The 14,144-nt window shown below is 42.7% G+C and overlaps 1 protein-coding gene across 1 annotated transcript in view; it reads right to left on the reverse strand.

Moving 5' to 3' along the window:
• large1 (LARGE xylosyl- and glucuronyltransferase 1) overlaps positions 1 to 14,144 on the reverse strand; it is a 107,302-nt gene that overhangs the window by 19,050 nt on the left and 74,108 nt on the right. Inside the window, exons 8-9 of the mRNA XM_026326798.1 lie at positions 2,775 to 2,879; positions 953 to 1,065 (exon numbers count right to left, since the gene is read on the reverse strand). Coding sequence (XP_026182583.1) covers positions 953 to 1,065; positions 2,775 to 2,879 — 218 coding nt within the window. The remainder of the gene's footprint in view (positions 1 to 952; positions 1,066 to 2,774; positions 2,880 to 14,144) is intronic.

The raw sequence follows: 14,144 nt of genomic DNA on the forward strand, positions 1-14,144 counted from the left end.
AGGAGTATTTCATTTCAACAATATTATGTTCAAGTACATTATTTCTTCTGTCTTTTGGCTTAAACCAGGATTTCACGTGCTCATTTTTGCCTCCTCCTCTGTCACTTCTCTCTGCAGTACTTGAAAATTTCTGTCAAGAAAATGTTATTGTTTAGTGCAACCCACGACTGCATCGTAACAACTGACACTTAGGTCAAGAACCTGCAATTAACGTGTTAAGGGCTAGGTATTGTTAAGCATCCCAGAGGATGTGTTGTCAGACAATTCTGTATAGCTGTTCTGAGGGGTGAAAAGCAGACTGTCATCGGGAGGGGCAGAAAAAGTCATTTAAATATGGGGAGAGCACTTTTAGACAGTTTCTCCTGGAAGAAATTTATAGCATATACTGACAAAGAAACTGTTTAAAGAATACAAAAATAGGGCTTGAAGAAGAAGCTCCAGGCATGGGCTGCCTTCTTTCCTCCACACATCTAACCAAACTTAATGTAAGATGGATGAAAATGTCAGTCTGTAAGTTTAAGAAAGTTACAGACATGGTTGGCCACAGCTCTCCAGACTGTGATGCTGGAACGACATGGAGTGAGGTGGTTTCCAAAGCCATCCAACAATCTGAAGAAACATCTTGACAGCTTAAGCTTAACCATGGATTTTCCATAAATTTGACCCCATATTGCACAAGTGGGCTCCATCCAGTGAGCAATGGCAGTGAGCCAGCATGCACATTTTTACTGTGATGAATTACATTTGTACTTTACCACGTGCCAAAATGTCTGTTGTGAAAAAGTTCTACCAGGGTCGTTACATTTTTTTATAACGTACCCAAAACCACAAATTCCTTAGAAGTACCGTATCACATTGTCAACACAAATGGCGCAAGCAGGTTCCTGTCTCAAGCGTCATGTAAAACAGCAAATTTTGCCCACAGGTGACAAATTTGCATGTCTGAGGTTACCTGGTCAGCCAAGGAGGTGGACAGCATGCTCATTAGTTCCCTCTCTGCAGTCAACCTCCACATCTGCTCCCATCTGAGCTTCCGTAGTCGATCGAGGAGAAGCAAAATCACCCCTGTAAAGCACACACAAACACTAATCTTAGTTCCCTGACTTTAAAAAAAAAAAAGAAAAAGAAAAAATTCTTGCTTCGACAAATATAATCAAACAGCCAATTTTCAGAGGCAGAGACATGATGAGTAATTTTTTCAGATCAGAACAAACAAACCTTCTTTCATACCCACTGGGCTCCATCTGTTGCCATGGCTGTTGCTATGGCCATTGCCACAGATTCAACCAATTGCAACTGAACTGGAACTTTCTGTCAAATTGGTGCTCTGTGTAAATACAAGTCATGTCTTTCACTTGGTAGATGCAAGTCATGTCTTTCTCTACCCCCCCTCCTCTCCCATATATTTTTTTTGCATCATACAATAGATACTGTAACACAAAACGTGCCTTTCTGCTCATTACAGCTGATGTTTGGTCACACTGATAGGCAAAAACACTGAACCTTGACATCCTAGATGTGTTCATATGATTTTACACTGCTCCTGCTGAACTCTTTCTGCTGGGGAAATTTCAAAGGTGCTGCAGCAAATTGTGCTATTTGTTTTGGGTTAGTCGATAAAAAGATTATCCTCCAGCTCCAAAAAACACATATTTCCCCTTGATACAGGTATATCTATCTATCTCTCTATCTATGTGGGTGTACATATTTTATATTGTTAGAGAAATTAAAAATGTTTACCCTCAAGTGACCTAATCCACCTTACTTTAGTATAACTGAAACACTTCTGAATAGGGCCTATTGTGTATTGTGGAAATATAATTTTTGCTCTCAGTGAGAACAGTTTTCTCTAACCTTGACTATTTGATAAGGGCCCAGATGTCTTTCTGTAGGAAATTACCTCCCTTTGTGTTACCATTTAAACTGATGTGTTGGGCTGTGACTCTCATGCTGTACCGAGGTGCTGTTTCACTGTTACTCCTTGCAAGTAAAACCTCTATATAATCTAGTCCTCAGAGTCTATTTGTGACATGTTTGTTTGTTTATATATATAAAAGCATATATATATATATATATATATATATATATATATATATATATATATATATATATATATATATATATATATGTACACTGGGTACGGAAAGTATTCAGACCCCTTTAAATTTTTCACTCTTTGTGTCATTGCAGCCATTTGCCAAAATCAAAAAAGTTCATTTTATTTCTCATTAATGTACACTCAGCACCCCATCTTGACAGAAAAAAACAGAAATGTAGAAATTTTTACAAATTTATTAAAAAAGAAAAACTGAAATATCACATGGTCATAAGTATTCAGACCCTTTGCAGTGACACTCATATTTAACTCACATGCTGTCCATTTCTTCTGTGTGTGTGTGTATGTGCGTGTGTGTGTGTGTAGATATATACACACACACACACACACGCACACACACACACATCTGTGTGTGTATATATGTATACACCGATCAGCCATAGCATTATGACCACTGACAGGCAAACTGTATCGCCTGCCAGTCCCAATATGATATATGGTTCATAATTAGCAGTTCTATTCATAAGGAGTGTCCTCAAAAATCAAGTGATACAGCATGCAGCTTGCGTAATACTACTTATACTTATTTAATATAAGCATTTCCATAATAAATTTGTCTCAAAGTGACTGCCTAAAATGAGTTTGACTTCTAACTGTGTGGTATGTTACTGGGACTTAATTTTAAATGTGTGCTAACATCATTTCATCATGTACTTACCAGTGTTGAATCCTCTCCCAAGGGCCGGCCAGGGTCGGTGGTTTTTCCACAGGTTCCCCAGGTACCAGTCACTCTGGTTCTCCACCAGACCCAAAACTTGCTGACCTGATCACAGCAAACATAACTTCGTTACAACCTTGTCACATTCTCTACATCCAACTATTCTTTTTATAGTTTTTCTGAAATGGAATAGACTTTCATGTTATTTAACAATTCTCAGAAGAAATTGGAATTTTTTCACCATGCTGCAGATATTCATTGTAAACTATCTTTGAGGGACCGAGCTGGTAGATAGACAAGCCACAGGTTGATTTTAAGCAAAAATAAGGGTTTATTTACCGAAAATGCAAAAAATAACAACTTGGACAGAGTTCTGGGCCAGTATAAGAGGTCAACTAAACATAATACAACTCAAGAAAAAAAAAAAAAATGAAGTGACTAGATTAACCAAAGAAAGACAAAATGACCTTCAAACTGAACACACAAGGGACTTTAAATACTGGCTGAAACGAGGAAAATTACATAACATACATAACTAACTAAATAAGACATACAGATAAATAACAATCAAGTTGGTCAGCTCCCAACAGCTTAAAGTAGGGTGAAAACAAATACGTCACAATTGTAAATTAGACTAAGCAAAATAAAGAAAACTTTTAAATTGAGAGATCCCAGTTCCCCCTTTATCTTCCAGTCCATGGAATGTTCCTTGAATTGAGCTCTAACATAAGACCAGGCTCCCTGCTCAGCCACCTCTTTTGCCACATCAGGAATACAAATACAGGTAACAGATAACTCAAAACAAGGAAAGATAAACTAATAACACAAATGACAGAACAATGTTACCTAAATGTGTGCATTTCATTCCGAAAACAATGCTGTGTCAAAACTTAATTATATCCTATAAACAAACCAACTGTATTATTTAACCTAGAAATAAAGTGCAACCTAATATATCTAACTGCGAAATTGCCGTGAGTGTGCCGAACTTGGATCTTTAATGTGTGGCTGTGGACACAGCCATCACACACTCCCCCCCTTCAAATCTCTACCTCTCTACCAGCAGAGGTAGTCTGCTGTAAAGTTGTCCTTTCCTGGAACACTGAGTATGTCCCTGCAGTAAAGAGGCAGCCTGTCTCCACAAGGACCGTGAGGAGGTGGAGTCCACAGACTGGAGAGTGTTCTGCCAGCTCAATGGGAATGACATAGACAATATGATGGATTGCATCTAGGATTATATCAACTTCTGTGAGGATACAGCTATCCCAACAAGCACTGTCCGGTGTCCAGGAGGTGGAGTACAGAACACTGATCGGAGACTTTATCAAGTGGTCCCAGGCCAACCACCTGCTCCTTAATGTGGACAAGATCAAGGATCTGGTAGTGGACTTCAGGAGGAAAAGGACACCAGTGGAGCCCATCATCATCCAGGGCCAGGAGGTGGAAGTTGTGGACCACTACAAATATCTGGGGGTTCACTTGAACAGCAGGCTGCTGTGTACAAGAAGGGCACGAGTACACTGTACTTCCTGATGAAGCTTAGGTCCTTTAACCCTCAGGGGTCAACGAACGCGCCAGTGCGTTTTGTGGCATCTTCTCCTGATATCGCCGAAACGAACTTCAATTACTTGATCGTACAGATAAGACCAATTTATCATTCAAATCTGTAAAGGGTCTAGTTTTAGTTGTATACACTCATAATAACAACAAAACGCTGTGCTTTTGTTAAATAAAGAAAGCAGACAGTGTGTGCTCTCTGTCTTCTCCGTCTCTGTCATCTCTCTTCACAGACGCGTAAATAAAACAACCAGAATCTCAGCGAATACTTGCCTCATAAAAATAAGAAATATATGCCTAGAAAGCTTGAAATGTGTTCTTTTAAATGAAACAGGTCAAGTCGAAAACAAATCCTCACTATTTATTTAATCTGTGTGAACATAAGGACGTAAGTACGTTTTCTCCTGTCTCACCTCATTACAGCTAATGTGATCCCGCCTCACACTGAGCGCGCTGTTCATATGGAAATAATCTGAGGTGAGCAGAGGTAATTATGCACACGCCCCTGAGAAATGGCATGAAACGTCAAACTTCATCATAGAATTTACTCACTTTTTCTGTGTGTTTGGATGATGTCACGCTACGTGGATGAAGAAGCACTTCGTATGTTCCAGACAGTGACGAATTGTTTCATTAAAAAGAAAACATTTCAAGCTTTCAAGGTATATGTTTCTCATTTTCAGTGAAAAGAGATGACAGAGACAGAGAAGATAGAGAGTGCACCCTGTCTGCTTTCTGTATTTTACCAAAGTACACCCTTTTGTTGTTATTATGAGTGTATACAAATAAAACTAGATCCTTTACAGATTTGAATGATATATTGGTCTTATCTGTACGATCAAAACTGATGGAGTAATTTAAATTTGTTTCAGCGTTATCAGGAGAAGATGCCACATTATTCAACTGTGACATAATTTGACAAAATCGACGCAGAGAAGGGTGAAAAAACTAAAGAATAAGCCTGAACAAATGATTGGAGCAGCATCATGTGGAGATGCTTTTGGACAGGTCAAGAACGGTCATTGAATGATCAATGGTCAATGAAGACCTAGCCGTGGCACCTCCATACAGTACCTTGAAAGTATTCTTATCCCTTGAACTTTTCCATTATCACGTTACAGCAACAAACATAAATGTATTTTATTGGGATTTTATGTGATAGACCAATACAAAGTGAAGTGGAAGGAAAATGATAAATGGTTTTCAAATTTTTTTACAAATAAATAACTGAAAAGTGTATGAATTTGTATTCAGCCCCCTTTACTCTGACACCTCTAACTAAAATCCAGTGGAACCAATTGCCTTCAGAAGTCACCTAATTTGTAAATAGAGTGCACCTGTTTGTAATTTAATCTCAGTATAAATGCAGCTGTTCTGTGAAGGTCTCAGAGGTTTGTTAGAGAACAGTAGTGAACAACCAGCATCATGAAGTCCATGGAACACACCAGGCACGTCAGGGATAAAGTTGTGGAGAACTTTAAAGCAGGCTTAAGTTATCAAAAAATAACCCAAGCTTTGAAAATCTGACAGAGCACTGTTCAATCCATCATCTGAAAATGGAAAGAATATGGCACAACTGCAAACCTACCAAGACATGGCCGTCCACCTAAACTGACAGGCCAGACCAGGAGAGAATTAATCAGAGAAGCAGCCAAGAGGCCCATGGTAACTCTGGAGGAGCTGCAGAGATCCACAGCTCATGTGGGAGAATCTGTCCACAGGACAACAACAGAACAACTATTAGTCATGCATTCCATGTATCTGGACTTTTTGGAAGAGTGGAAAGAAGAAAGCCATTGTTGAAACAAAGCCAGAAGTAGTCCCATTTGAAGTTTGTGACAAGCCATGTGGAATAAGTCAGATGAGACCAAAATTGAACTTTTTTTTATGTATGGCAGAAAACTCTACATCACCTTGAATACACCATCCTGATGGTGAAACATGGTGGTGGCAGCATCATGTTGTGGGGATGCTTTTCTTTAGCAGGGGCAGGGAAGCTTTTCCGAGTTGGATGGAGCCAAAATACAGGGCAATCTTGCTGGAAAACCTTTTAGAAACTGCAAAAGACTTGAGACTGGGGTGGGGGCTCATCTTCCAGCATGACAATGACCCTAAATATACAGCCAGAGCTACAGTGAAATGGTTTAGATCAAAGCATATTCATATCATGCCCCAGAATGGCAAATCTTTCCACAATTGGTTTGTGCTGTTTACTCTCTTCAAACATATGCACAGAACTAGTGATAACATTGTATATTCTCATGTTTTTACAACAAAAACAACAACTAGCTTAAAGAAGTGCCTCTACACTATCGCATGCCATTCGCTGGTTTCACTATCGCTTTTGCTTGCGTCATTTCTCTGATTGGTTTATTCTGCGTCCATTGGAAATTGATCTCAACTGAAGAGATTCCAGACTAATTACTTGTATAGAATAGGAAAAGAGTTAGTCTGGTTGGCGAGGCTAGTATCAGGGAGCACTCTTCACTAACATCATCACAATACCAACTGAGTGAATAACTTTTGGAAAATGGTGTTCATCCTACCAGAGTTCAAAGACTTGGGCAATCAGTGCCACGGTGCACTAAAGGTGTTCTGGAGGCATGTGTTTGCCCAACATCTTAGTAAGTTGAAAAAGCGTTATCTTCTTACCCTGCCACATAGCCCCCTGCCTGTGATTTTGATGCACACACGCCATCTTGACACACAGGTTACTCAGCCAAGTGACAAGTCACTAAGGCTCTATTCAGTATCTTTCCACTCTCAGTGATCCGTTGTATTAAACTGTGCTTGTGCCATTACTTTCTCATTTGACAATCAGCTTTTTCTTATTTTAATTTGATACGCAGTTACACAGATGAGAGGTATGCGTAGCACGTGTGCCAAGGGAAATCATTAGAAACGCAACTGGTCATCACCAGGTTATTGTTCCCATGCATTCAAGGACATAAATACAGTATAAAGCTTTCTCATCTTCCTCTGACCACTAGGAAAAGTAAGGCTGCCAGCCCTTCTGTTCTTAAAATCTTTAATTGTGATCACACTGTTCAATAGTCCTTTAAGAGCTCATGACACATTAACAAAAGTGTCGAAGAACCCATTTTACCAGCATCATGCAACTTCTTTATTTTATTTTTATGTAGCATTTACCCCAATTTTCAGAGTTGCCATGAGAGAAAACAGATATAAAGGCACAGAGAAGAGTGTGTAGACAATGCAAAAGAAAATAAGAACCTTATCAGCAAGTGGGGACTCGGATTAATATCATTTTGATCGACATAAGTAATAATTGCCCATCACTAGTGTGATGGAGCCTTTCCACAAAGCTGATGAGCTGAAAAAAGGTCTGTACACTGACACTGATACTATGATAATAAAGCCAGCATCATGCAATCTCAGGCCCACTGCTTTTGCAAACAGGAGCTTTTCCTTCATAGTTGTCATTCCCTAGAGGCAAATCCCATTTGAATGGTCAGATGTAGTACTGTACCTCACCATGTGCTAAATAAGCTGTCAGTGCCCATGCACAGTAACTGAGGATCTACTCCACAGAACATCCAACTATATTAGATGTATTTAACTAGGTATTGTCTAAGGTCTGAGGGTTTTCAAAACTTGCAGCATAAAAAACAATTTTACTGTGAACATGATCTAAATTAAAATGGAAAGTCTGCTAAAAAAGTGTGACATTTGGGGATAAAATGATAAAAGTGAAGACATAAGAAAACAAAATATCCAAACTTCAGCTGACAATACATCAAAGCAAGGGCCAAAAGCCAATTTATTCTGGCTTGCTGATATGTGGGATCTGATGAAATTGATCAACTACTCCTTAATATTTCGTTTTTCCTGAAATGCAATTTCACAAGACATGAGTCAAGAGAATTCATTGAAATCATCTTTTTCCTAGGGACAAGATTTTACAATTTGTTATTTCTTGAGTTAGTAACTCTTGGTGGAGTAAATTAAAAACAAAAAAAACAAAAAAAAAAAACAACACTGTTCTTCTGGCCAGCAATGTCAAATCTTCCTGGTGGTGGGTATGCATTACAGCTACTGTGGTATGTTGGAAGCAGAGTAATATTTTTCAGCATCAGCCTTGCAGCTTCAGGGCTGAATATAATTGATGCACAGACAGAATCAAAGATCTCAGATGTGACAAGATTGTAGCATGTAAAAAGGTGTTCAATTTACACAAACTAAGACACACTGACAACTCTCTACACAAACATTTACATTGGAAGATTGCCATTCAAGCACTTCCATGTGTCACAGCAGATAATACATTTCCATTTAAGACACATAAGCCTTTGTGCCACCTTATGGATGACTGTGAGATTTCTAAAAATCAACTTTGATTGTAAAATATCTTGTATAACAGTTACAATGCTATGCAATTTGGTGAGCACATCCATGCTTCCCAGTCCACTTGATTTTTACAATTGCATGGCTTTTCCATGAGCCATGGAGGTCAGAGATACTAAAGAGTTTATAGACAGTAGAAAAAGGTTCCATTACATTATAACTGTGTAGAAGTGTTGTAATGAACTATCTCAGCTTCCATGTTTTTTCCAAATCTATTTCAATACAAACATACATACAATACAGAGAACATAAAAGGACATTCACTGCAAATAAAAAAGAGAAAAACAAGAGGGAAGGACATCTAAAATTGTGACTGTACTGATGATTAATGATGGAAGTCTTTGAAGATGAGCTTGTCTCCAGAGTACCAGCAGGGCCTTCAGCGTTTTAAATGTACTGAGTTATAAAAATGTCTCCCAAGCTGCTACTGAATTATACTTAATTCTTCAGTTTTTGTACATTAAAAGTCACTGTCTTGAGCCCCTTTACAGAAAAACAGGACTAGCAATCCATAAAGACATGTATCATACCCCTTTATTACCAGAGGTGGCAAAAGTACTCACATTTTATACTTAAGTAGAAGTACAGATATTTGTCTGAAAAAAGACTGGTAAAAGTAGAAGTACTGATTCAACTCCTTTACTCAAAATAAACAATCTTCTCGTGGCAGCTGACTCTGGACTCCTTACCATACTCATTCTCCTTGACCTCACAGCAGCTTTTGATACTATTTCCCACCATATCCTTCTCAACCATCTAGTATCGATTAGCATCCATACCACAGCACTTTCCTGGTTTACCTCATACCTCACAGACCACACTCGTGCACACGTGCCCCAGAGCTCTGTTTTGGGGCCGCTCCGATTCATCATTTACCTACTTCCACTTGGCAATATATTCAGAAAATACAGCATCCATTTCCATTGCTTCACCAATGACACCCAGCTCTACCTCTCCTCCAAGCCCACCGGCACACTCCCACCAGATTTTCCGTGACCATTCCATTACCATTACTTCCTCTCCATTGGTTAAGAGTCTGGGTGTCATCCTTGACACCAGCATCTCCATTAAAGCGCACATAAACATCATCACCCGGTCAGCCTATTTCCATCTTCATCCATCACTCACTCCAAACAGGACAGGAATACTGGTCCATGCCATCATCACGTCCTGACTTTTACTGTAACTCTCTTCTTTTTGGTCTAGCACACAAGTTCCTCCATAAACTTCAACTGGTTCAGAATGCAGCCGCCCGTACCATCTCCAAAACCCCATTCACCCAACACATCACCCCTAACCTCAAACTGCTCCACTGGCTACTGGTTCATCTCCGTGTTGAATTTAAAATACTGCTCCTCACCTACAAAGCACCCTCCTATAGCTGACTCCTCATCCGGTACCCCCTTACCTCTCAGGTCTCCTAAACCCATACATAATCTCCCGTACACTCCGCTCCTCCTCTGCCTCTCTCCTTTCTGCTCCACATGCTTGTTTATCCACAATGGGCCTCAGAGCCTTCAGCTGATCAACCCCCCGACTTTGAAAGACATTCCCACCAAAAATCCGTTCAATTGACTCCATCTCCACATTTAAATCTCATTTACAACCCCATATCTTCAAACTCACCTACCCCGCATAACTAGTGCGTCGTATTTGCCTAACCAGACTACACTACCATATACATCTCCCCGATTGTTTTATGGCTTTTATTGCATTCTTGTTTGCTCTTTGTAAGGTGACCTTGAGTGTTTTTGAAAGGTGCCGATCGGGCTGCTTCTCTATTTTTCCTGACTTCAAGCCTGCAGTAGCTAAAAAACGGTCACAGTTTGCAGATGTTAAACGCCTTCGACACTCCTGCTCTGAAATGAAATTTGGTCTCTTCTATCCAGTTGACCTGAGGATCACACTTCCAGGAGACACTGTTCATAAGTTCACTGATCCTACAGCTGCAACTGACTTTATTAACAAGGACTTGCTTAATCCATCCATTCACGGGGACAGCTTTTCTATTTCTGTGCATTTTACTTTCATTATAATATGTTTGTTGTTGTTTTGGACTGATCGTTGCTGGGTCATCTTATGTCTGGTAGGAGGTACCTAGTGGTTTGTGAGTGCGTGCATCTTGTTTGGGAAGATGCTTCAGCATTTAGGGGTCAGTTCGACTTTTCATTCGTTTTTGTTTTTTGCTCTGCATATTATATTTGGTCTTCTAATGCTACTTAAAGGTCTTTAGCCATTTCTTCTTATTTTTTTCATTGGATGAACAACAATCTAATATCCGTAATCAGCCAGCAGGTTTAAATTTTAAAGATTTAAATTTTGTAGCGAGAACTGTAAAGGGTCTAATTAGCCAACTAGAATGGGCATTTCCTGAAGAAAATGCATGTGATTGCTGAAAGCAAGCTGTTACTGTCACTTGCAGCTGTTGCATTTTTTGCATTGTTGTATTAAATTTTGTAATGGAAAAATGAGTTTCAATAATTGATTATTCTTATGATTTTTATTGTTTCTTACTGTATTCTTGGTTTTTCAGGCTTCACAGGTTTTCATTTACAGGTTGATTCAAAGAGTTCACCAAGTGTTTTTCATAATCATATCTGATGTTTATGTTCTTCTTGACCTAGTATAGTCTGACACTAAGGGACACAGTGTTCTCAAGGATGTTAGTGAGGAGTATCTGGGAGAAGGGTTCCTTAGGACACCAGGTGTGAGAAAAGGACAAGTACAACAGAGCACACCCAGGATGGAGGGTTAACTGTCGAATGAGAATATAAAGTTTTAGAATATAGCCTTATTAAGGAATCACTTTGTAGAACAATAGGGAAGTAAAGAATTATCTGATTATGTAAATGATTATTTGCATTTACTTTGCATGTCTGTATAAGTTGTCATGAGTCCCTCTGGGGACTTCCTGCCAGAGGACTCTTATTTTGTGAGGCCTTCCTGTTTCCCCTGTTTTGGTCTCTGGCAGCTTTATGTTCATAGTTTGTGTTCATTAGTTTCACCTGTGGTTTATTGTTTATCCCGTTCACCTGTTTGCCTTTGTGTTCCCCCTATTTATACCTCCTTGGTTTCTAGGCTTATTGCCAAAGCATTAGTTGGATTCAGTGGAAGTAGTTACTGTCTTGCTACTGTGGATGCCCCCCAGTAGCAATTGTGTTTGTGTAGTGACCGTTTCACTCGGTCTTTCGAGTTACCGTTTCATTCGGTTCCTAGTTTGTGGTTTGTGTTCGCCCTGGAATTCCCCAGGGGAAAATAAAGAGTTCTGTGTTCTGCATTTGGGTCCTGCTCCTCTTCCTTCCACCCAGCGTCTGTAAGCGACTCATGACAGAATGCTTCGGCCAAAAACGGACCCAGCGGACACGAACGAGGAGGACCGGCTGATCTCTGGCTTCCTACAGTCCCTCTCGAGCGAGATTCAGGAAGCCCTGTGTTACCGGGAGATTTTTGAGTTTTGCTCGACGCTGGCCCGGGGCTGTACCTACCCGTCTTGCTTTGCCACTAGGAAGGGGGCTGACCTGATGCTCTCCCACTTGGCCTCCATCAGATCGATCCTGGAATGGTGCCTGGAACAGTGGACCCCCCTCGACGAAACCTGGGAGGTGTGTAATTCCCTCGCCCTGTTCCAGTCACCAGTTTCCCAACTCCCGACGTCCCAGCCGCCAGAGTCCCAGCTCCCGGCGTCCCAGTCCCCAGAGTCCCAGCCTCTGACACTGGTTCTCCCGCCACCAGCCCTTGATCCCCAGCCCGAGTCCCTCCTCGCTGCTGCCCAGCCCGAGTCCCCCCGCGCTGCTCGACGGGATCGCCGACAGCGATGGCGTCGGAATCACCAGCTCGGCAGTCCGAGCCCAGCCGCCGCCCGTCGCTGGAGCTCCCAGCCACCACCTCGCCGCTGCCGCAGCAACCCGAACCCCCGTGTGCCGACGAGAGCGTCCCCGCGGGGGTTCCGACCAGGATCCTGCACCCTCAGTGTGCCGACGACGACGTCCCCGCTGAGGCACCTTCCCAGCCTGGTCCCGTGAGCTCCGGTGTGCCGACGTGGCCGTCCCCGCCGGAGCCTGCCCTGCCTGCCCGACCTCCAGCGTGCCAACCCGGCCGTTAACGCTGGAGCCCTGCCCTGCCTGCCCGACCTCCAGCGTGCCGACTCGGCCGTTAACGCTGGAACCCAGCCCTGCCTGCCCGACCTCCAGCGTGCCGACGCGGCCGACAACACTGGAGCCCTGCCCAGCCAAGTCTCCCAAGTCTCCCAAGTCTCCACCCCCGCGCCCTCAGCGTGCCGACAATGACGTCCCCACTGAGGGCCCTTCTCCTTCTCCGGACCCTCAGTGTGCTGACGATAACGTCCCCACTGAGGGCCCTTCTCCCCCTCCGGACCCTCAGTGTGCTGACGATGACGTCCCCACTGAGGGCCCTTCTCCCCCTCCGGACCCTCAGCGTGCCAACGACGCCGCCCCCGCTGAGGTCTCCACCTTTTTTCCCAGCTCCAGTGTGCCGACGAAGCCATCCCCGCTGGAGCACGACTCCAGTATTCCGAGCCCCAGCGTGGTGTCATGGCCGACATCGCTGGAGCTCAACCCGATCAGCCAGATCTCCAGTGCGCCGACGTCACCGTCCCCGCTGGAGCCCGGTCCCTGTTCCCTGCCTGGTTCCGTGAGCTCCGGTGCGCCGACGACAGCGCCCCCGCTGGAGCTCCGCCCCAGATCCTCGCCACCGCCGCAGCTGCCCACATCCCTGGAGCCGCAGCGGCCGCTACCCACGTCCCCGGAACCGCAGCGGCCGCTGCCCATGTCCCCTGAGCCGCAGCAGCCGCTGCCTACGTCCTCTGAGCCACAGCATCCGCTGCCTCTCCCAGTCCCTCGGCGCCAGGCCCAGCCCTCTCCTCTCTGGCCAGGCGCCCACTCAGTCGCTCAGCCACCGGCGCCCTCCGTCCCTCAGTCCCCGGCTCCCCAGAAGAGGCAGCAGCCACCAGAGCCAGAGCCAGAGCTTCCTCAGCAGCCCGAGCCAGAGCCAGAGCTTCCTCAGCAGCCCGAGCCAGAGCTTGATAATGATAATATCTTGGAAAATATGACATAGCATATTACATGTGCATATTACAAAACATGTTTTTAACTGTAAGTACATGGGAGTCATAGTGATTATAAAGGGAGTGGGAGTCATAGTGATTATAAATATGATTAATATAGCCAGTACCCCCGGCTTATTTTGCATTAGCATTCAGTACATGTGAGACAGTACATGTTTATGGAAGTCAATAATTGTCCCAGAAGAAAATGAATCTAGACTGAACTAAAACTCAGAAAAATTTAATTGTTGTTACATGGTGGAAAATTTTAATGCATGCCTTCACCAAGCTCAGAGTGCATTTATTTTTTCACAAGAGAAAATGTTGATGTGTGCTGAAATGATGGGCTTTTATCAGCTATGAGGCTTGTAATACTTGTAAAATGT

This window comes from Mastacembelus armatus, chromosome 23 (assembly GCF_900324485.2).
Source record: "Mastacembelus armatus chromosome 23, fMasArm1.2, whole genome shotgun sequence".
Taxonomy (NCBI): Eukaryota; Metazoa; Chordata; class Actinopteri; order Synbranchiformes; family Mastacembelidae; genus Mastacembelus; species Mastacembelus armatus.